The sequence below is a fragment of the Thalassophryne amazonica genome, chromosome 17 (assembly GCF_902500255.1).
Source record: "Thalassophryne amazonica chromosome 17, fThaAma1.1, whole genome shotgun sequence".
Taxonomy (NCBI): Eukaryota; Metazoa; Chordata; class Actinopteri; order Batrachoidiformes; family Batrachoididae; genus Thalassophryne; species Thalassophryne amazonica.
The window spans coordinates 6,719,619-6,743,951 of record NC_047119.1 but is presented as its reverse complement, the minus strand read 5'-3'; the positions used below and the strand labels follow the sequence as shown (position 1 = coordinate 6,743,951).

Here is a 24,333-nt window from a genome sequence, read left to right as displayed (position 1 = left end):
TGCCAAATGGACCTCATATGTACGATTCCATTACACAACTGTTTCTGTGCGCAAAACGCTACTTCTGCTTTATCGTTACACTTTGGATTTCATGTTATGGAAGAGGATCAGAAGGCTTCTGCTCTTCATCAGCTAAATCAAGTTATTCATGTTTTGTGGATCACAATTCAACCTGATGTCAAATTTGTAAAACATGTTTAAAACCTTCCAGATTGTTCACAATGTTCTGCAGACTGATTATCTTCTATTTCAGATTCTGATTATGAATCTGATTTTTTTTTTTTTTTTTTTTTTTTTTTTGGGGGGGGGGGGGGGGTATAGAGACAGTCTGGCATCAAAAATTTTCAGTGGGAGACCACCCTAACTCACGACAGTAATCTTTGTCCTCTATCTCACACCTCACCTGTGGTGCATATGTGCTGATGGCATTTATCGTCTTCTCATCAGTTTCCAGCTATAAACTCACTCACCTGTGACACACTCCACCACAATAAACACACACACACACACACACACACACACACCACACACACACACACACACACACACACACACACACACACACACACACAACACACACACACCACACACACACACACACACACACATAATATACTTTTCAGAATTATTCCTAGTACATTTCTCCTTCCATCCATACCATGATGAAACAGTATGAACGCATCTCACATGCTCCTGGACTTTTTTCCTTCTGTTTGGTTTCCTGTAGTTTCTCCTCTCCATTATATCAGCCAGCTCCCTTCTTTTGTCATTCATATTGCCATCATTCAAAGGTCCAACTTTCACCCTTTACATTCTAACATTCCTTCTATAATATTGCCTCCAGAAACACTTTTCCTCCCTTCTTCTCCTCTTAACTCCAACAGAAGCATCCGGTATGGAATTCTGTATCCTTCTTTATGCAACTCTCCTTATTTCTTTGCTTGGGACTCACACGCTAAGTGCAGTGGTTTGTGCACGTGCAGTACCGGCACATTCACCTGAGTTGGATGACGTTTCACAGAAACTGAAGCTCACAATCATCATTTGCTTTCAACTCTAATATGCCAGACAACTCAGACAACCTAAACTTTATCAGTGTTCAAATGCACAGATGCCAGTGGGAGGCTCAAAAAGCAATTTTTAAACATTAATAATGAGCTGTAGAACAGTAGCCTGCTAGTTTATGTGAATGAATTTTTGAATTAATGTGTAACTGTTAAAGTTGGGGATGGGTATTATTTTATGTGAAGATTTTCCGGGCAGTGTACAAGCAAATAGTAAGAGAAGAAGAAAGCAAACTTAAAAAAAAAAAAGCTTTTCTCCAAAAAAAACTAATAAAATTATGGTCACTTCCATGCAACATGCAGCAACTAATCCAGCATTCAGATGTTAAATTTATTTCAACCTCAGGTGGGAAATATCAGTGTTTTACCTTGAAAAAGACAAGAAGATTTAATCATTTGCTACTTATCAGTTCAGAAGGAAATGAAGATATTTATGTTGATATTTCTGAAAGAATTCGAGCTGCATTGACCAAACCTCACTATTTCAGCCTCTGCCACACAAACTAATGTAACTCAAACACTCACGCGTACCGTGAGCACTTACACATCCACAGGCAAATAGCCATGCAGCTTAATCAATAACACACTGAATGACAGTTGATGGATGAAATAAGGATGAGCACGGCCACGCTGTCATCTTTGTGATGGATGGAAGAGGTGAAAGTATTGGTTTTGCTTTACCATCATTGCAGCATATCAGCATCAACCTTACCAAAAATGCAAAAGGATGGCTCATGCACTTCGCTAACGGGGAGGGTGGAGCAGATAGGGTTTCAGGGTGAACATTTGAGGGCTGAATGTGCAGCTCATGATGCCACTCGGGTGCACATCACCCCGCCCTCATCTCAGCGGACAGAAACATGGCTGGAGGGTAAAGAGTGACACATGGGGCCCTATCGTCAATCTGGTACAAAGATGCGCATGGTGCAAACGCAAGTATCATTTGTAGTTTCTTGGCAGATGTAGTTTTGGACTGCCTGTTAGCGTGTTAGTTGAAAAAGGCAGGTTTGTTCAGACATGGTGCTAGTGGAAGCAGAAAGTAGTGTGTGCCTACAGATCAATAAAAACATGGTCTAAAGTCCAGTGCAGTGTATTTACATAATCTAAGTGGTGCAACACTCCGATGCTCCTTATAGTCACAGTGCACACCATGCATGCATACACATAGAAACTGTATTGAAAACAACAATTAAATGGAATACAAGTAAACACTTGTACAAAAAATGCAAAACGTCACCTTACTGTTTCACTGCTTCACCTCAGGGAGCTCTGGTGGCCTCTCTCCACTGGTGCACTCTCAGTGCTTGGTGCTGCTCTGTTAACTCACCAGAAAATGTCTTACTTCTGTCTGTTTCACATACCACAGCGCTGTGCATCACGCAGTTTAAGGTGATAACAGATGACACCATAACTGGTTTATTTCATGTTATGTCCAAAATGCACATGTGACTAATGATGACATTAAATTTAAACCCTTTGCATCCAGTGCCCTATTTTGCACAGACTACAAACCCTCTGCATAGCCAAAACATGTCTGCCGTACCTCAAACACACCTCGTACAAGTCACTAGCGTTCCTGTTTTGTCATGACTGTAGTACAACAAGTGGCCTCTGGAGGCATCTGACTAACTGTATATACATGTATTCATTAGTCTGAGTCAGGTGCACAGCTTGGTGAGGTACACCACGACAATAGCTAACCGCAGCCTCGTTCACGCATGGACCACAGTTACTTTGGAAAAGTTACTTTATTAGCAGCTGCCGACAACTTGTAACTAATAACTAATGTACCTAAAGGTAACTAGTAATCTAACTTAGTTACTCTTAAGATTGACTAATCAGCAAAGTAACCTATAGCTACTTTTCTGAGCACTCAATCTTAAAAACAACCAAGTTACATTCCTAGTTACATTCAGCAGCTGTAACTGAAAAGTAAATATAAAGTAACTTTTTAAAAGTAACTGTGGCAATGCTGGTATGGACCAGTATTTGTTAGCCACTATCTGGGATCACCTCGCTAATGCTCTGGAAATGTTTTGTTGTTGTTGTTGTTGTCAGTAAGTCAAACCCATCGTCCGAACCTCAACTCTGCCCGGTGACTCATCTACAGCTATCGGGAAGCCGACACCCATTCCTCCTGATCACTACAACCTGTGTTTGCATTTCAGATCATGTGCCTTAGACTTGCAAGATAGGGCCCATGGAGTGTTGGTTAAGATGAAGCATTACATTATGCTTTAGCCAGCGTGTTGGATAGTTATTAAAGACACACAGAGAAAAGGGTTATTATGCGCTCGTTTCATGCCATGAGAAATGGACGATGCACAGCAGCAGTGTGTGTTTGTGTATGTGGATGATCACAAATACATCGTAACAAAATGTCACAATCAGTGATGAAAGAAAGGAACAGAGAACGTGTGGGGTTCCAAAAGTGCTGCCAGGGGCAGGTACCTTGTGGCTTCATAGTGTACAAAGGTTCCTGGGAGGATCCCTGATACACCCCATAAGGCCGACCATGTAGCTTGTGCTGGATTCATCACCTGGGATGCCGAGACTGAACGCATCTCCAGACAGAGTGAGGTTCTGGCTCTCTGCCGTAATTCTCCAAGTTAGTTACCTCAATGACAAAGCCTGTCAAATTCCCCACCTGTGGAGCTCCAGGACACAATGAAGCTGTCCCATGTGACGTCAGAGATGGTGAGGTTCACCACCCTGGGGATTCAGCGTTTCTTGCTAAATAGAAGACGACAGCTGGATCAGCTGAAGGGCACAAAGGATTCTAAAAAGTTGGAATATTGATCACTATGTGAAAATAACAACATTTCTGGAATAAATTGCAACCTCCATCCAAACAGCCTCAAATACTTGAGTGAGAGTTGAGATGAGTGCCTAAGAGTGGAAATATTGCTCCATGTACCTGTAGCAGCAAAACCTTTGAGAGGTAAAGATCGTTCCCTTCCACCACACCGTGTAACTTAATATCATATTGTGTCGAGGGCGACAAACCTCTATTTCAGCCTTTCTCGCACTTCCTGGTAGTGTGGTCACATGGGGCTGCGTCATCCCTGTGGAAACACTGACTTCCACCCAAAAACTCTCAAACACGTCTTCAGGTGCCGACCAAACCAGGCTTATGCTAGTGGAGGTAATGTTTGTGACTGTGAGTTCTCCAAACAGGTCTGGGTTTAATTTTTCACCCTCAGGAGTCATTGCATCTGTTTCAGAAATGGAAGGATGCTCATTGTTTAGAGGACGAAGAGGATCTGGGGTCTGAACGATCCCTGCATCCAAAGCAGACTCTGGGGATGTTTGGGTGTCGCTGATGCTCAACATAATTACATCTGGAGAGGTTGGCTCAGGTGCTACAATAAATAAGAGCAGGTTAAAAACAATGAAAAGGTTACTTGGAATGGTGCTGGGAGGGGAAAATGACATAACCTGTGGAAGGAAAAAACTTCAAAATGCAAAAAAGTACATATTAATATACACAAAACACATTCCTGATTCTACCTGCAAAATTTGTGATAATCAAAAATGAGTCCGTCATCACAGGAGCAACAGCCATCAAAATCTTACTGGCCTTTTATGCAGCCAAGACATTCGTGGTAGTTGTGTTAGAATCATTTAAATGTCCTCCACTCGAGTGGAAGTACACAGCAGACGCCAAACTAGGGATGTTCTGATCCGATCACAGTTTTTAGCCCCTGATTTGATTCGAGCCATTTAATATATTGAGTAACAGCCAAAACAGAATCCAATACCTGCTATAAATAATTTCTTTTGGCTGTTCCCATTTTTGCTCGAGGTCACCACAGTGGATCCATCCGGATCTGTTGTAGTGATTTGGCACGAGTTTTCCACGGTACGTCTTTCATGAAACAACTCCAGATGTATGAAAATAATGTGGCAGATGAATTCTCAGATAACTTGTGAGGACAATTAACCGCACAGCAAGCCGTATTTTTACATATATTCATAAAAAAAAAAAAAGAGCTAGCAGCCACAGCTAGTGGTGTCTGATATCAGTGCTCTGAGGCGGCGGCTCAGCGGCAAACACTGGCTGTCAAGAGGCCGTGCCTCTTATTATGTGTACATTTATGGATTATGTCGTAAAGCCTCTTAAATTGAGTAAAAATTCACCAACACAATGTAAAAATTCTGATAAATGGTTACTTAAAAAAATTGTGGCTACAAAGTAACACATAATAATTGAATTGTAATTGAATAGATTTTAAGTTCTACAATTTTTTGATTAAAAAGTATTGAATACATTAACTAAACTTAAACAACAAAAAATATTAAGTACATGTTAATAAAAGCAACAGTTGAAGTTTGTTGTGTTTAGTGACAGCGCGCCAAATAATGGAATATTGCCAAAAACTGTTTAGTAAATCCTAATCAATTTCACAAGGAAAGTAGCTGGTGTAGGATTTACACCGGATGCCCTTCCAGATGCAACTCCACATTACATGCAGAAATCTGGCAGGGGTGGGGTTTTGAACCGGGAACTTTCCACACTGAAACCAAGTGCACTAACCACTTGGCCACCACCCCTGTCCAACCGCATATTCCAGCACATTGCTGCTTAATTCACTGCATTTGCACTGTTTTTCTTATTTATTTGTACCTAATATAATTATTTAATTTTATGTTTTAATTTGTATCATAGGACTTTAAATCTATTCAATAATATTGAACGTCACTTTGTTGCCATACGCAGCATCCTGACCAAACTTAAGCAAACTGCATTTTCCGTAAGGTTGGTCAGGATATTGGGTCGTGTAAATGTACTGAATCAGTGTGTTGGGCAGGGGAGGGGGCCAAGTGGTTAGTGCGCTAGATATCAGTGCGGAAGGTTCCCGGTAAATCCTACAGGAAAGTAGGATTTACCGGGAACCTTCCGCTTTCCTCGTAAAATTGACTAGGATTTTCTAAATATTTTTTGGTGATATACCTGATAATTTGGTGTGCTATTACCAACACACTTCAACTTTTGCTTTTATTAACATGTACTTATTTTTTGTTTGTTTAAGATTAGTTAATGTATTCAATACTTTTTAATCAAAATTGTAGAAATTAAAATCTGTTCAATTATATTATGTGTCACTTTGTTGCCACAAATTTTTTAAGCAACCATTGTTCAAAATTTTTTACAGTGCAGTTGTCATAAAAAGGGAACTAGCTATAGAGACCGAAACCTTTTTTTTAAAGTACCAGTCTGTAATATGTGTTCCCACACGAGGGCGAAGCTACTGAATACTGTGTTAAAAATATAGCACAAGAAGAAGAAACAGCCAGATGTGTAACACTAGCAGCTGCAGGTTTGGTGATTAAAACACCCCCCATTTTTCTCTTTTCTGCAAATATATGTACTTATGTCTCCATATACATTTCTACACGCTTTACTTTTTCTTGTTCCCCCTTTTAATATAATTATATTTAAGTAAATATTGGAGGAGTGGGGTACAATTAGTTATACCTAACAACTAACGTTAGCTTATCTAGCCGGCCTTAGCAACGTTCATTGTAGCTTACAAAATAGTTGGTTTGATAACAGTCTTCTCCTGTGATGTCTTATCCTTCTTATGTCTTATTACTTATTATATTATATATACCTTTTTCTTGAGCTGCTTGGGTGGGTAGGGAGAGTTCCCATGGGATAAAAAAGCTTTTTAACCTACCATCCCTGGTTCTCAAGACCAGGCACCTATGTAGCTCTTCTCTACTCTTTTCTGCTCTCCTATTTTACTCTTCCTTTTCAGATATTTAAATATACCTTTGTACACTGGCATAGTTCCGCCTTAGAATTGGAATATAATATATAAGATATACCTTACTGAATTTTCATGCTTATTTTGCCTCTAACATTGGACATTTTAACATGGGTTTCTAAGGTAACCCGCTTACTTTTGGAGGCAGGCTCAAGCACCCATTGAAGGAACTGTAACTTTTCCCTTCATCTGGGTTGCTTCAAAGACGTGGCTTTGAACAAAATGCACAAAACCAACATCAATACTAAAAAAAAAAAAGCCAATATCAGCCAAGTTACCAATCCACTGATTGGAATCAGAACATCTCTACTTCAAACTAACGGTGAAGCCATGCGTAGCTATTTTGGTCATTTTGCATGATGCAATTTACTTGACCTGGTAGAATTATTTCATTTGTTCAGCGGCAAACAAGACAGAATGTTGTGAAGGGAATTAGTTGTGCAGGTGTTCAGACAAAGAATTGACAGTTAGAGGTTGAAGGACAGGAAGATGTTCTGAAGGTCTGCCTAAAAATATTAACAGTACAGTGAGGTCACAGCGCCCATGCTGCTGGAAAAATAGATGGCATGTCATCTTCTATTTGTTAACTATCATCCTGGAGACCAAAAGCAGGACACAATCATCTCCATTTGGTATGTCATCATACCATGCCAAATGTTTCTACACATGATGATTGCAGTCATGTTTAAAGACTACCATGCAGCAGATATTACTATTCAGAGTTGTGAGTATGTGACCAAGATAAAACAGAAATTATTTCCCCTGGAATGGAACGGCGTGAAAGACCAGGACATATGTTCTCATCAGTAACGATTCCAAAAGAGAAGCTGATACCTGTGACTGCAAGAGCTTGAAGTAGTGCAGATCTCTGGTTATTGGTTATCCCGTAAAGCTTTACGTGGTACTCTGTTGATGCCTTCAGGCTTTCAATTCGAGAGCCGGTCGCATCTCCTGGAAGGTGGACCTCTCCCATATCCTGTAATTGCTGTGTGTCTTTATATTCTACTGTAAAACTATCATAGGCACTGGGAGCTCTCAGTTTCCACGAGAGGTCAAATCCATCTGATGTGAGGCCTGAGATAGTCAGGGTTCCCGGCTCATCCTCAGGCTGCACCACAGAGAACGGGGACTCAGACGGGTCTAAATACACAAAGCTAATGACATTGTCCTCCGAGGGTGTGGGAGTCGTTAGCTCGCGGATGTCGGATTCAGCTATATAAAATGTGAAAGAGGCTACAAAAAAGCAAACAGGCACAAATCAAGAAGTCATCATTTCGGTTGAAGTGTGATTTGTTTCTTGGTGTTTATTGGCTGCGAATTTATTTAAAACTCAACAATTCTGTCTGTAGTAGAGCTAATAAATACTGTGCCTCTATTTAAAACAAACCAATTGAATACTGATGAAATGGCATTAATAAAAGTAGATGCTGAATATTTAACAAAATATAACTTAAATACAGTCGCCTCCAAAGTGTTGGAATAACAGATTTGCAACTGTTGTAGTACACTGAAGACATTAAGATGAGTATTAAACAACAGTTTAGAACGCCAGCTTTTATTTCTTGGTGTTCAGATATAAATGTGTTAACAACATAGAACTTTCTTACTTTTGCGTCAAGACTACCCAATCTTTGGACAAATAAAAATGTTGTAATAGATACAACAAGGCTTGGTACCATATCGCTTGTTTTCAGTAACAACATCAGCCTGTGACTCACTGACATTAAGTTTTTTTTTCGTTTGCTCTGCTTTTCCAGACCTTTATTCATTGGTTTGTTTTGGCTCTGGTGATTGACCTGGCGAGTCCCCAACCTTCCAAATACAGAAAACACACTCCACCAAAGCCATCGGAGGGCGGATACATACAGTACCCTGTGTACTCGACACGCCATAATATATCTATATATTTAGATATATATATTTATATTTATATTTCTGGGGAAAACCTGGAACAACTTGTGATCAAAATGCAAATAGAAATTATTAAATTAAAAAACTGGTTTGATAGTAATAAATTGTCACTTAATATTTCAAAGACAAATTTAATGCTCTTTGGAAACCGAGAAATGAAAACAAAAGTAAATCTTAAAATTGACATGGTTCCTATTGAAAGGGTTAACCAACATAGATTTTTAGGAATAATAATCGATCACAGGATGTGCTGGAAACCCCACATTGCTAGCATACAATCCAAAATGGCCAGAAGTATTTCCATAATGGGGAAAGCCAAACATTTCTTAGATCAGGAGTCCTTATATATTATTTATTGCACATTAATATTACCATATATTAGCTATGGCATTGAGGTATGGGGTAATACATATAAAAGTAATGTAGACACACTTTTTAAGTTACAGAAAAGGGCAATAAGAATCATCCATCATGTAGGCTTCAGAGATCATACGAGTACACTGTTTTTACAATCCAAAATACTAAAATTTAGAGATCTTGCAGAATTTAAAACTTTACAAATAATTTTTAAAGTGAAACAAAACCTACTATCAGATAACCTCCAAAAATTGTTTAGTGAAAGAGAGGGAGGTTACAATTTAAGAAGGAAATATAATTTAAAAAAACAGTGTGCTCGTACAACAATGAAACAAATGTGCCGAACGAGACATGGGGTGGATTTATGGAATAACCTAACTGAGGACATCAAAGTATGTACTACAGTACATCAATTCAAAAGAAATTTAAAACTCAAAATATTAAAAAAATATGAAACTGAATAACATAATTCTTACTATACATACAGGTGTGCATGTTTGTGGATCTAAACTGTTATATTATTTGGTCACGACGAATGTATGGGAAATATGAATGCACACGAGTTGCCCATGATACATGTGTGTGGGAAAAAAAAAACTGTTATATTATTATGTCATGTTGAGTACAGGGAAACGTGCATGCATGCATGATCATGGGTTGCATGGGTGCATGTATGTGGAAATGGGTGCATGTATGTGGAAAAAAAAAAGTACAAATTATTATATCATCAAGTTTAATCGAATATAGGTAAATGTGCGTGCATGCATGCATGGGCTTGGGTGCCCATGGGTGCATGTATGTGGGTTAGAAGTGTTATATTGTCAAATCTCATTGAATCTAGTGTGTGTATTGGTGTATGCAAGGGTATTTGTGTATAGAGGTAGTGTATTTATGTAAATACATGTTGATATGTATAATGCAAGGTGTGTGTTTATATAGGTATATATGATCTCAAAAATGTTTTTATTTATTCTTGTCTGCGTAGTTGAAAATAAAACATGTGAAAGGGGGTAGAAAATATAAGTTTTACTTCATTCTACTCCCTTTGAATAATGTACGGATTTTCAAAGATGAATGTGCGCAATGTATAAATGTTTTTAACTTGCTCCATAAAGTATTCATCATATAAATGTACACGTAGCAGAGCCCGACTGATGTAGAGTTTTTGGGGGTTGATACGATATCGCCAGTAGATACATAAAAATGCCAGTGATTCCAAACATTTCATGATCAAACCTTTATGACAAAGAAATGTAATTGAGGTTTTATGTTTTACAGTTTAAATATGAACTTTATTATAAATCAAATCAAATCAAGAGATCAATCACTAATGATTAAATGCAGAGTGGTGCATACAGAGCAAAAAGAGAAAGAAACACTCAGTGCATCATGGGAACCCCCCAGCAGTCTAAGTCTATAGCAGCATAACTAAGGGATGGTTCAGGGTCACCTGATCCAGCCCTAACTATAAGCTTTAGCAAAAAGGAAAGTTTTAAGCCTAATCTTAAAAGTAGAGAGGGTGTCTGTCTCCCTGATCTGAATTGGGAGCTGGTTCCACAGGAGAGGAGCCTGAAAGCTGAAGGCTCTGCCTCCCATTCTACTCTTACAAACCCTAGGAACTACAAGTAAGCCTGCAGTCTGAGAGCGAAGCACTCTATTGGGGTGATATGGTACTATGAGGTCCCTAAGATAAGATGGGACTTGATTATTCAAAATCTTATAAGTAAGAAGAAGAATTTTAAATTCTATTCTAGAATTAACAGGAAGCCAATGAAGAGAGGCCAATATGGGTGAGATATGCTCTCTCCTTCTAGTCCCCGTCAGTACTCTAGCTGCAGCATTTTGAATTAACTGAAGGCTTTTCAGGGAACTTTTAGGACAACCTGATAATAATGAATTACAATAGTCCAGCCTAGAGGAAATAAATGCATGAATTAGTTTTTTAGCATCACTCTGAGACAAGACCTTTCTAATTTTAGAGATATTGCGCAAATGCAAAAAAGCAGTCCTACATATTTGTTTAATATGCACATTGAATGACATATCCTGATCAAAAATGACTCCAAGATTTCTCACAGTATTACTAGAGGTCAGGGTAATGCCATCCAGAGTAAAGATCTGGTTAGACACCATGTTTCTAAGATTTGTGGGGCCAAGTACAATAACTTCAGTTTTATCTGAGTTTAAAAGCAGGAAATTAGAGGTCATCCATGCCTTTATGTCTGTAAGACAATCCTGCAGTATAGCTAATTGGTGTGTGTCCTCTGGCTTCATGGATAGATAAAGCTGGGTATCATCTGCGTAACAATGAAAATTTAAGCAATGCTGTCTAATAATACTGCCTAAGGGAAGCATGTATAAAGTGAATAAAATTGGTCCTAGCACAGAACCTTGTGGAACTCTATAATTAACCTTATTCTGTGAAGAAGATTCCCCATTTACATGAACAAATTGTAATCTATTAGATAAATATGATTCAAACCACCGCAGCGCAGTGCCTTTAATACCTATGGCATGCTCTAATCTCTGTAATAAAATTTTATGGTCAACAGTATCAAAAGCAGCACTGAAGTCTAACAGAACAAGCACAGAGATGAGTCCACTGTCTGAGGCCATAAGAAGATCATTTGTAACCTTCACTAATGCTGTTTCTGTACTATGATGAATTCTAAACCCTGACTGAAACTCTTCAAATAGACCATTCCTCTGCAGATGATCAGTTAGCTGTTTTACAACTACACTTTCAAGAATTTTTGAGAGAAAAGGAAGGTTGGAGATTGGCCTATAATTAGCTAAGATAGCTGGGTCAAGTGGTGGCTTTTTAAGCAATGGTTTAATTACTGCCACCTTAAAAGCCTGTGGTACATAGGCTGTGGTACATAAAGACAGATTGATCATATTTAAGATCGAAGCATTAATTAATGGTAGGGCTTCCTTATGCAGCCTGGTAGGAATGGGGTCTAATAGACATGTTGATGATTTGGAGGACATAACTAATGAAAATAACTCTGACAGAACAATCGGAGAGAAAGAGTGTAACCAAATACCGGCATCACTGAAAGCAGCCAAAGAGAACGATATGTCTTTGGGATGGTTATGAGTAAGTTTTCTCTAATAGTTAAAATTTTAGTAGCAAAGAAAGTCATGAAGTCATTACTAGTTAAAGTTAAAGGAATACTCGGCTCAATAGAGCTCTGACTCTTTGTCAGCCTGGCTACAGTGCTGAAAAGAAACCTGGGGTTGTTCTTATTTTCTCTTCAATTAGTGATGAGTAGTAAGATGTCCTAAGCTTTACGGAGGGGCTTTTTATAGAGCAACAGACTCTTTTTCCAGGCTAAGTGAAGATCTTCTAAATTAGTGAGACGCCATTTCCTCTTCAACTTACGGGTTATCTGCTTTAAAACTGCGAGTTTGTGAGTTATCCCACGGAGTCAGGCACTTCTGATTTAAGAGGCTCTCTTTTCAGAGGAGCTACAGCATCCAAAGTTGTCCTCAATGAGGATATAAAACTAGTGACGAGATAATCTATCTCACTCACAGAGTTTAGGTAGCTACTCTGCCCTGTGTTGGTATATGGCATTGGAGAACATAAAGAATTAATCATATCCTTAAACCTAGTTACAGCGCTTTCGAAAGACTTGTACTGTAATGAAACTTATTCCCCACTGCTGGGTAGTCCATTAAAGTAAATGTAAATGTTATAAAGAAATGATCAGACAGAAGGGGGTTTTCAGGGAATACTGTTGAAGTCTTCAATTTCCATACCATAAGTCAGAACAAGATCTAAGGTATGATTAAAGTGGTGGGTGGACTCATTTACATTTTGAGCAAAGCCAATTGAGTCTAATAATAGATTAAATGCCGTGTTTGAGGCTGTCATTCTCAGCATCTGTGTGGATGTTAAAATCGCCCACTATAATTATCTTATCTGAGCTAAGCACTAAGTCAGACAAAAGGTCTGAAAATTCACAGAGAAACTCACAGTAACGACCAGGTGGACGATAGATAACAACAAATAAAACTGGTTTTTGGGACTTCCAATTTGGATGGACAAGACTAAGAGACAAGCTTTCAAATTAATTAAAGCTCTGTCTGGGTGAATAACTGTGAACATAACCAACAACCTACTAAAGTACTTCACGCTGCCTTCACTTGGCTTGGCAGTCGCCATGTCACAATTGCTTAGCATTTACATAAAATAGCTAGACATCTCATTTATTCTGGCCCCACCTACTTGGTGGCATACCAACTAGCTGTTGATTGTCATTGTAAAATACCTACTCTGTTTGAAAATGAGTGGCGGCTGGTTGCTTTTCCTCTGTGTCTTGTAGCTCATGTGACCAAGGGGTGATGGTGGTCCCAGCTGTGCTTGACAGCATTGTGAACAATTCCCTCAGAAGGTACATCTGAGATGCAAGCCTAGATCTGTTTTGGTTAAAGAAAATCCTTCTCTGCTCTACTCCACTATGAAGCTAAGAGTGGTGATGCAAAATGCAAAATTTGCACTGGTGCACAATTTCTCCAATCACAGCCACATAAGCCTATAACTTCTTCTGGGTGTTTGGGTGTCTTGGTGGCTTTCCTCACTCTTCTCCTTCACGCTTTTAATATATAGATGATTTACCGCCCCCTGCTGAAATGGCGTGAGTCCGAATGTAATTATCAATGTCCATTGTTCAGTGTTGTTAGCTAATATCCATAGTTCTCCAAAAATATTAGTCCTATCAACGTTCTGTTTTGGCGGCATACCAAATGGAAAATGTCAGCTCTCCCCAGTTTGTCCGTGATTGAAGCTATACGCACGCACACAAACAGTTTTTGACTTTTCTGCATTCTGCCACAAGCCGTGCTTTTATTTTTTACACACCCACAAATAGAGATGGTGGAGAGATCAAACACACTACACTTCCCACTCACGGTAACGGCAACATGACACTAAATAAAATGACTAAACCAATTGAACTATCAATCAATCAATCAACATTTATTTCTAAAGCACTTTACTACTACAAAAACACATAAATCAATAACACTAACAACACTGTTAAAATAACATGAATAACAATAATAAATGTTAAACTCTAAAACCACAAACTCTCATGGTGCATTGCAGCACAACATCCATTGTTGACTGTTATTAGCTAATATCACCAATTTCTCCAAAAATATTAGTTCTATCAACTTTCCGTTTTCCTTGACTCAAAATACGAGGTCTGTTAGAAAAGTATTGTACCTTTTTATTTTTTTCAAAACTATATGGATTTGATTCATATGTTTTTATGTCAGCCAAGCTTGAACCTTCGTGCGCATGCATGAGTTTTTCCACGCCTGTCGGTTGCATCATTCGCCTGTGGGCAGGCTTTGAGTGAGCATTGCTCCACCCCTCTCGTCGTTGTTTCATTGCGAGGAAATGGCGGAATGATTTGGGCTTTTATTCCATCAGAATTTTTTCAGAAACTGTTAGAGACAGGCAAGCTGGAAACCATTCGAAAAATTTATCTGGCTTTCGGTGAAAATTTTACGGGCTTCACAGAGAATAAGGAGCGTTACTACAGCTTTAAGGACGACCCACAATGGCGCACAGCGCGCCGCACTCCGAGCCGCCATCGAGAGGCAGGAACCACCACATCATTTCTAAATGGATTGCTGTGTGGAGCCGGGACCGCCATGTGCAATTTCTCTGGTTATCACAAGAGCTGGACATCAGCCATTTCCGGCAGATTTCACTTTTAACAAGAGATTTTGTCATGGAAAGCCGCGCGGAGGCTTCGCGCGTCACGACCGATTCGCTGATGAAGCGAGACAAAGGAACACCTCCGTTTCGGAGTGTTAGAGGACAAGTTGGGACATGCCTATCTCGGCTTTCAGTGCTTACCAGTCGAGTGAGTATAAGAGAAATTGTGGAGAGCTGGGCATGTCCCAACTTGTCTTTTAATTTTTGTAATTTATCTTTTAATTTATTTTAATCCATCCCCTCCTGTTTGTTAAAACAAGAATCTTGTACCTCATGAAATTAATAGGGTGTATAATGAGGATAAATTGATTGAAGATTGTTTAACTGTGATGTCCTGAATCAATCCAAAAAGCAACCTTGTTTTCTTTTCTACTTGCTGAACATCTCTGGATTTACAGGGAAAAATCTCTTCATCACATTTTCCTTCCACCCTGATATAGGGCCAGTGGTCCACTGATCCCAGTGCTCATTCATGGATACCGTAGCATCAACTGGATCCAAGTTGGGACTTCAGTCTGATGCAGGTTACTTCCCAAGGTCCGCACCACTTACAGCTGTGTTAACTGAGATAATGCAGAAGAAGTGTCTTGTCCAAGGACGAAGACTGGTAGCGTGATTGGGGACTACTTATTGGTAGCCCAGCTTCTTAAATACTGAGCTACCTGATCTACTTATCACAGGCATGGTGGAAATTTGCCAAGGCCTATTAAAAAAAGTCTTCATATTCTAACACTTTTGGAGGCAACTGTAAGTACAAAATAACTCTAGTGTTCAAAAGAATGTATTACAAAATCTTCTAAGATCAGTATGGATGGAAATGTTGTGTAGTCACCTGTGGATGCAGACAGGGTGACAGGTGCACTCCTCCTGTGGCCCCTTTCTGCTGTCAAGGTGATTGTGTAGCTCATTCCTGGACTTAGGTTGCTTAACACGTAGCTCGTGGCCGAGTCTGGAACGTCCACTTCTTCAAACTGGCCATCTCGTGAGATGTAAACCAGCTTGTAGACAGCGACTTTAGCCTGAGGTTTCTGCCACTGCAGGGTGAGGGTGGTCTCCGTGGACTCACGTTTTTCTAGGTCTCTGGGGGGGTCGAGGTCTAGACAAAGAGTCATGGATTAGCAGAGCAGCAAGTTTGCAAAATCTTTTGTCTCATGCTTGACAAAACTACAAATCACTTGTCCTTATAATGTTTTTATGACTGCGCTCTGCGCTCATGACGAGGTGCGCAGGGGGCTGTTTGGGCATCGCTCACCGGTTGCTGCGTTTGTCGTAGCAGGGAGACTTTCTGTCTCTTTCTTCACAGCCGTCACTCCGATCCCGTACTCTGTTCCTGGATTTAGCCCTGTCGTTCACAGAGGAGAAAATAACCAGCGCAGATGTATGGAGATCATGTGGCTGGATTTAATTACCCTGCGTGTCACTGAAGCGACGAGAGCAGGGTGTTGTTTTCACTGGCAAGTGTGTCTGCAGCCATAATAAATTAAAATTGGCTGGAAGGATCCTTAAACTTGGTGCGAATTGCACCTAGAGAGGTGATTTGAATTTTGGAATAGTTTGGTCAAAATCAAGGAAAATATGGATCGTCACGAACACCATTACACACATGTATATTTACTTGTCCATTTATATTGTGGTGTGTAGCGCGTGCAGCCCCCTGATGCCTTTCATTTGACTTTTTGAAACTTACCAATGATGATGGCTTGCGTGGTGTCTCCAGAACCTCGAGGGAACACTTCCTCCCCCTGAGCAGCTCCAGAGATGGGGCTGTATTTCACTCGATAGCTGCTAACATCCGCCTGACTGTTCCGCCACAGCAGAGTGATGCTGTTATCTGTCTGAGACACAGCCTGCAGATCCTCGGGGGCATCCAGACCTAGAATAAACAAAAGTTTTAGAAACATTCAAGCAAATTAGTAAAGGATATTAGAAAACTCACATACTGTTCATTAACATTGAGATTACAAAGATATATGTTAGCGGAGATCAGGCTCCATCAATGTGGTATAAGTTCTCCACACTGTACTATGGTGCTATGATCACATTCTAATGAAGCTTTTAGAAGTTCTTAGCAGACAGCTTCCACTGCAAAAAACCCAACTCTGAACTTGTGCACGGTCTCAGTAAGGTGTACTTTGCCAGCACTGTATTAAGGTGGTACAGTAGACATTTCATCATAGTCCATGAAGTCCTGGTGGTTTTATCATGTGCACTAGTTTTGACAGACTTGGCTCCCTGGTATCTACACTTACAACTGAAACACTCAACTGGTCCAAGGTCTTAGTCAGGTAGCCTTGTGTACCCAAGTTAGACTGATGGTCTTGTGAGAATGATGCCTCGGTTTGATTCCCTGTTACACATACAGCTCACTAAGGCACCCCGGAGCAAGGTCCTGAATCCAGAACTTGCTCCTTGTATGCAGCAGATTGCCTTGGATGTTAACACCTTGACCTGCTTGTATTCATGAATATGCAGCCTATTCTCAAGACCATTTTGAAGTGAAACATACAAAAAAGTAATGAACAAAAATTTGTCCATATTGGTATGTATTTTTTAATGGAATTTGTCCATATCCCAGACAGCAAGATGGGGGATCATCCATGCAATAAAATGCAGGAAGTCATCTTTTACTTTTATTAAAGGTAAATGGACTACATTTATATTGACGCTTTTATGGTGTCAAATCTCATGCGTAATCATGTTCTCGCTGGGGAGGCTGAGATTTCGTTGTCAGTGTAAACAAGCATTTGCGGGTGGTGAAAAAATGTTTGCAATGTTGCGTCGTTATGGAGGTGAGATCAACCAAAATATGTATTTGGGTGTTTAACTAACATAATCATGAGTCTTAAATGTGAGTTTTATAAACAAAAACAAAAAAAAGCGTGTTGCTGTTAAGGTTGTGTGTCAGGAACCGGTTCTTTTTGGGTATCCTTAAGAAGTAATCCGATCCATCGACATCAATAGCCTTTTTGCTTAACGATTCCCTTATCGGTCCTTCAGAGTGGACGCTGTTTTTGGGGGTGTTTGTCAGGAAAATGATCATTTCTCTACATTGATTACAGACCCTGCAGTGGGTCTGTATAATCAACCATTTCTGCAGCGCGGCTTTGATTGAAACCTTGAACCAATGAAGCAGTGCTTCGATTTGCTGCTTCATTGGTTCTTTGTTTTATTTTGCTTTATCTTAATTTTTCCCTGGTAAAACCCTAAAGAGCATAGGTAATAGTAATATTTACCTTTTTTATGTTAAACCGAACTGTTATGGTCTTCAGAAACAGTTGATAGATGTATTGTATAACTTAAAAATGTGACCGATGCTAACGCGTTAGCATGTCTATCGCATTTTCAATGTTAAAGTTAGCATTAAGCTGAGCCATTATCAAGCCTCCCTCCCCAGCGAGCAAAGGATTCTGGGATACTCTAAAACCGTCAATAGTGCTTTTTTACCTGAATCAGAAACTCAAAGCGCTTTACAATGAGCATCGGGGGGGATTAAGTACCATGACCAAGGGCCCTTAGTGATTTTCCAGTCTGGGAGGGGTTTGAACCAAAGATCCTTTGGTCTCAAGCCCACCACTTAACTGCTGGACTGTCACCTCCCCTATTATTGTTGTTCTAACCCTAAACCTAACCTTAACCAAAATGCAAATGCATGCTTTGGAATTGCCTGAAAAACCATCCAAACATTGATATTTGAGGTTTTTTATTTATTTATTTATTTGGGAATTCCATTAAGCTTATTTTCAATTTGTTACTTCAAATTCTCCAAATAACATATGGTGACCTATGAACCAACCTAGGGGCACGCCATTATTATGACGGGATGTTTAAAGCATATTGGCAACCTTCCTATACTGTAATCAGTGTATTTGGTTTCCCACCAAACTCTACCTGTGGTAAAAGACTCTGTGACCGGGTCACTTGTGATGCCTCCCCTCCCTGAGATGAGGGACACCTGGTAGTCGGTGTCTGGTCTTAGATTGTCAATGCTGAACTGTTTGTCTGGAAAGAAAATGACCACAGTGGTTCTGTCGGAGGGGTCTGAAGTCGGCCCATACATTATGGTGACTTTGTCCACAGGCATCACAGGCTGAGACCAGCTGACAAGAGCTGACGAGTCCGTCACGTCTTTCACCTCCACCTGCTGGGGGCCGTCAATCTCTGAAATGGAATTAGAGTGTCATGATAGTAAAAGGTCAGTATGACTGGGGACTTATGTTCTTGCATCCAATTAAGAATCCAATCACTGAGCCAGAAGAGCCAACCGACTACTAAAATACAGGGAATAGACCTAGAATCATTGTTGACTGTCTCTAGAAGCACAAATTCATTACAATCCACAAGTAACTATTTTATTGGCAGATAAACAGTCAAGCTGAGATCCAATACTGGCTCAGGAAAGATAGCAGTCTAGACATGATCTCTTTTACTGTGTTTGTACATAAAACTGAGACACCGTCTTGGCTCTCTCAAAGATAAAGCAGTAGCTTCGATCCAAACAGGTAGGGATATCCTGACAATTAATGTGATTTCCTTTTACGCTGGCGCTGTGTTTGCTACCTGGCAGATCTCCTGTGTACCTGCTGTGGAATTCATTCTCATCGTCCCGGTGCCGTTCTAAAAGAACCTTTGGGAGGGGGCCAAAAGGTTCTGAAAAGTTCAACATCACTGCCATTTCTCATTTTTGGAGCTGTGCAGTTTCACCCTATACAAATAAATTACATCAGATGTGGAATGAAGCGATACTCGGGGAGTCTACCAACAAAGACCTATAAACCACATGGTTTTTCCATGCACAAAGGAGGTTGTTTAGCCTGGCACGCCGTACCTATTGCACAACTGGAATCATTTTACCGTACAATGCATGCAGTTACAGTGTAATAAAACTCTCAGCAAGCTCACGGACAAGAACTCAGAGTGAGACTTAGTGAAGGTGAAAAACATGATGATTACATGGTCATGCAAGGGTGAGAGTCAATATTCCTGAATAATTGTGCTTTTCTAAAATCTGTCAACTCGAATAACAGAAAACCAGTATCACTCTAACAAATTACTTTTTTTTTATTGAAATATGATCTAATGAAATTCAAATATTTTGGAGAAATATGAAAGAGCCCACTGAGGTGGTTTGGGTATTTGGTGAGGATGACCCCAACCATCTCCCTAGAGAGGTGCGCCCAGCTAGGAGGAGGCCCAGGGGAACACCCAGGATATGTGAGAGGAATTACATCTCACAGCTGGCTTGGGAACTCCTGGAGATCTCCCAGGAGGAGTTGTAGGGCCTGGCTGAGGATAGGGAAGGAAAATGTTAAAAAAAAGAAATAAATAATCTAATGATTTCATGTTGAGTTCTACCAAATGGTATCTGGATACCAGCAAGACACCGCAGAAAATAAAGTAGAATTTCTTATGAGTGTAACTTAACAAGTGTTTCCAAAGGCTGTCAAAGCCAGGAGTGAGTGGGCAGTGTGGGCAAGTGCTCACCGCTCCTCGAAATGCTCCCAAGTCGCTTGTATCATAGCCAATGACAGCCAAGCTCAACTCCTGGCCTTCCTGTGGTGGAACCGCTTTGACTGACAAGGAGAAAGGGCGAAATAGTGATTCTCTGGTGCTTCAGAACCAGATGGCTTTGGGCAGGTGAAGCGCGTCAACCTTGGGTGGCAGCTCCCCTAGGGGAAGGTAAACTCTGACTCCAAACCTCCACTGCCTTGCAGCTATACCCTATCGTGGAAAGGCTTTGGGAATAAATCTCAAGGACAATTCTGGAGCTGGAGCCCTGAAGGCAGTTTGTCATTTCAACATTGCTTTGGCAGATCCTGTGTTGGCACTGGGGCCAAGCTGCATGGGCTTTCTGCCCTTCCCAGACTGAAGGCAAAGACTAAGATCTAAAAGGTTCTTATCAGAGACATGGTATTCACAGACGATGCAACCTTGACAGCTCACAAGGAAGACCATCTTCAAAATCTTATGGACTGTTTCACCCAAGCTTGTGAGAACTTCAGACTGACAATCAGCCTTAAGAAAACCAACATCATGGGCCAGGACACCAGTAGCTCATCAATCATCACAAACAATTATGTGGTGAAGGAGTTTACAAAGCCTAGTGCAACGGCAACCAACAACCTCTCTCAGGACTCTGAAGTCAGCAGGTGGTTTGGTAAACATTTTCCAGGCTCTCAAAGTGGGTTTGGAACAACACCAAAATGATCTTAAAGACCAAGACGGCCATCTACAGAGCCTGTGTCCTCAGTGCCCTCTTATATGGCAGTGAGGACTCTATTCAAGGCAAGAAAGGAGGCTCAATACATTCCACATGCCCAACCTGAGGCAGATTCTGAGCATTAAATGGACAGACCACGTAGCAAACAATGAGGTATTCAACTGTGCTGCCACACCCAGAGTCTTCACCCTGCACGTCAATGTCACCTCCGATGGTTGGGTCATGTCCACAGGATGCACGACGGCAGGATTCCCAAGGATCTACAGTATGGTAAGCTTGCAACAGGCAAGAGAGGCCAGGGCCACCCTCAACTTTGGTTCAAGGATGTCTGCAAAAGAGACATGAAGGCCCTCAACTTGGACATCAATGGATGGAAAGTTCTTGCCCAAGATTGCCCTTGCTGGAGACAGCAATGGAACCACAATGTACACATGGGGGAAAACAATCTACATCTTGTGGCAGAAGAACAAAGAGCAAAATGCAAACACAGCTAACAAGCTCCAACTATAGACACCAGTTGTGAGTGTGGTCACCGTGGCAGGGACTGTAATTCCTGCGTTGGCTTGCACAGCCATAGTAGGTGCTGCTCCAGTGTCAAGTGACTGTGACTCTCAAGGTGCAGATCCACGGCAATTATCATTCAATAAATTACTTTCACAACATGTGGTTTTGAATCATCAATATCTCATTAGGAATGACTAACAGTGACCTCCAAATTTATACTGTGCTCATTTGGTTTCACCCTAAAACTCACTGGTGGTGACTGTTTTGGATATCTGGGGTCCACTGGTGTTGTTCTTGATGATGTTGATGGACACTTTGTATTCTTGTCCTGGTCCAAGACCTGACTGGAGGAACTGATTTTGAGAGGGTGGAAGGAGGGTCACGATTTTCCCATTTTCTTCTTTCTGCAGCAACACACAATAAATGAATGGAAAATGTCCTGTTAATTATATATTCACACACACACACACACACACACACACACACACACCACACACACACACACACACACACACACACACACACACACACACACACACACACACACACACACACACACACACAAGAAACCAAATTACTGTAGGAGTATCCGTCGTGTCCTTTCTGTATGTCCCTTACCTAATGGTTGGCGTTTGACAGGAAATCATTCTAAAAGCTTGTGGTCACAATATTCATGATCAAATTTGACTGTTTTGGAATCATTTATTGCAAGTGTTATTGCAAGACTAAGGTTCTAACATCGTTCTTCTGAATTGTGGCTGCAGCTGAAATCAAACAGTAATCAGTTTAAATATTCATGATGCATTGTAGGCTTTTATATTGAGTTTTTTCGGTGAGTGGATTCCTTGTTTTTTTTGTAGTTATTGTTATGATCCAGCACCCATAAGATTTAATTTTTTATAGGCTTTGATGGATTACATTTTAAAGGACTGGTTAAAGAAAACACTATGGCTCCATTTACACCTGACATTAAAATGTGTCATATCCAGATTGAATCTAGATCTGATTTTGACCTGGTTACATTTATACTTGTCATTAATACATGTCTCCAGTGATCACATATGATGCTCCTGTCGATTCTTACTCTGTGGTCACAAGATGGAAACATCTACACTTGTGACAAGCTGCTCCTGTATACTGAATAACCTAAAGTCATTTACACTCACACTGTATAGGATGAGTTCAGATGCAAAACCCAGTTAGTCCACTAAATCTTTTCTTTTTAAAAGAGACAATGTGAGATGGACAGTTTCCATTAAGTAAAGCTCATTAAGTGATCAACTGGACTTGATAGGTTTTGCATCTGAACTATTAGAAGTATTAAGGCCTAATAAGTAACTCTACTATCTGTATATGACTGTGCAGCAGCCAAAAGTAGTAGTTCACTCCTGTTTTGTGCTTGTTACAATAGCATGTAACTAGTAATCTAACATAGTTACTTTTACAATTGAGTAATCAGTAAAGTAACTAAGTTACTTTTTCAAGGAGTAATCAGTAATCAGTAATTGGATTACTTTTTCAAAGTAACTGTGGCAACACTGTCAAAGAATGACTTTGCATGAGTCAGCGTTGAACATGTAAGGCACAGGTGTTGCACTCTGAGGGACCATTGTGGCAGCTTATAACTTTTTCTCATGGTGGGAATGATTGAGAACAAATCATCTTTATGGCAAAGTGTTTAAAATTCATCAACATCTTACATAAAGCTGTGGTTGGATGTTTACATACACTCATCATGGGCATCAACAGACGCAACACCCAGTGAACGTTCTGCTTCTTTGCAGCCTGTTGATTTTCGCAGTGTTTTATTCAACTGATCAAACATCCAAGCTATTGGACATCATAGCCAGCCTATATACAGACACTGAGTGCTGTGTGGCATGGAGGTAGAGACTGATGTTTTACCAGTAAAAACTGGTGTTCATCAGGGATGTGTTCTGGCTCCTACACTATTCAATGCTTACATGGACTGGGTGTTGGAATCGGTCATGGAAACTAGTGATTTGGGTGCTTTTGTTTCCAAGGAAAGGTTTACTGACCTTGACTTCGTGAACAATGCTGTGATCTTTGTGGAATCAATGGATGCTCTGATTGCAGCACTTGAGGAGCTGAATGAGGATTCAGAGTGCCTGGGTTTGAGATTGTCTTGGATCAAGACTATGGTTCAGGCTTTTAATGACTTCTTGGACTCAGCCATCAGAAGTGTATCCGTATGTGGTGAAAGAGTTGAACTTGTAGAGACATTCACTTGTTTCGGCAGTGACATACATACCTCTAGGTCCTCGGCCTTTGAGACAGAGAGTCACCTGGGAAGAGCTGAGTGGACAGAGGTGTTTGGCGATGCTATTGTTGCGAGACTTAGTCACTAACCAGTGACTTAAAGCAACACCTGGATGTCTTTGGTACTAAATGTCTCCGAAGGATCTTTGGAGACTATTGGAATGACCTTGTATCAAGCGAGCGGGAATAGACCGGTTGTCTGTCTGGGTGGTTGCCATCCAGGACTCAGGGCAGTTCCGTGGTGTTGCGGATTTCGCAAAGTGCAGCACCAGAGCATGCTCTCAGGCTTGACCTGACTTGATCATGGTCATGAAAGTCATGTTAATTTTGGCCTTTGAACTGTACTTTTGCCAGGGTCAAATAATTCTACAGCATACACCATTAACACCTGGAAAAAAAACAAGGATTGAGCACACAAGATTGAATTTACTGTATTTTGGACCTTCTCTCATTCGCACAGGGTCAAAATTATACATACAGGCTCTAACATATAAA

The 24,333-nt window shown here is 40.4% G+C and overlaps 1 protein-coding gene across 4 annotated transcripts in view; it reads right to left on the bottom strand.

The window, feature by feature from the left end:
- LOC117529194 (tenascin-like) overlaps window positions 1-24,333 on the bottom strand; it is a 101,025-nt gene that overhangs the window by 68,345 nt on the left and 8,347 nt on the right. For 3 of the 4 annotated variants that reach the window (XM_034191894.1, XM_034191896.1, XM_034191897.1), the window contains exons 5-9: window positions 21,809-21,962; window positions 18,726-18,995; window positions 16,525-16,710; window positions 16,090-16,179; window positions 15,670-15,933 (exon numbers count right to left, since the gene is read on the bottom strand). In XM_034191894.1, the coding sequence (XP_034047785.1) occupies window positions 15,670-15,933; window positions 16,090-16,179; window positions 16,525-16,710; window positions 18,726-18,995; window positions 21,809-21,962 (964 nt within the window). The remainder of the gene's footprint in view (window positions 1-15,669; window positions 15,934-16,089; window positions 16,180-16,524; window positions 16,711-18,725; window positions 18,996-21,808; window positions 21,963-24,333) is intronic. The other variant, XM_034191895.1, reaches the window with a different exon arrangement.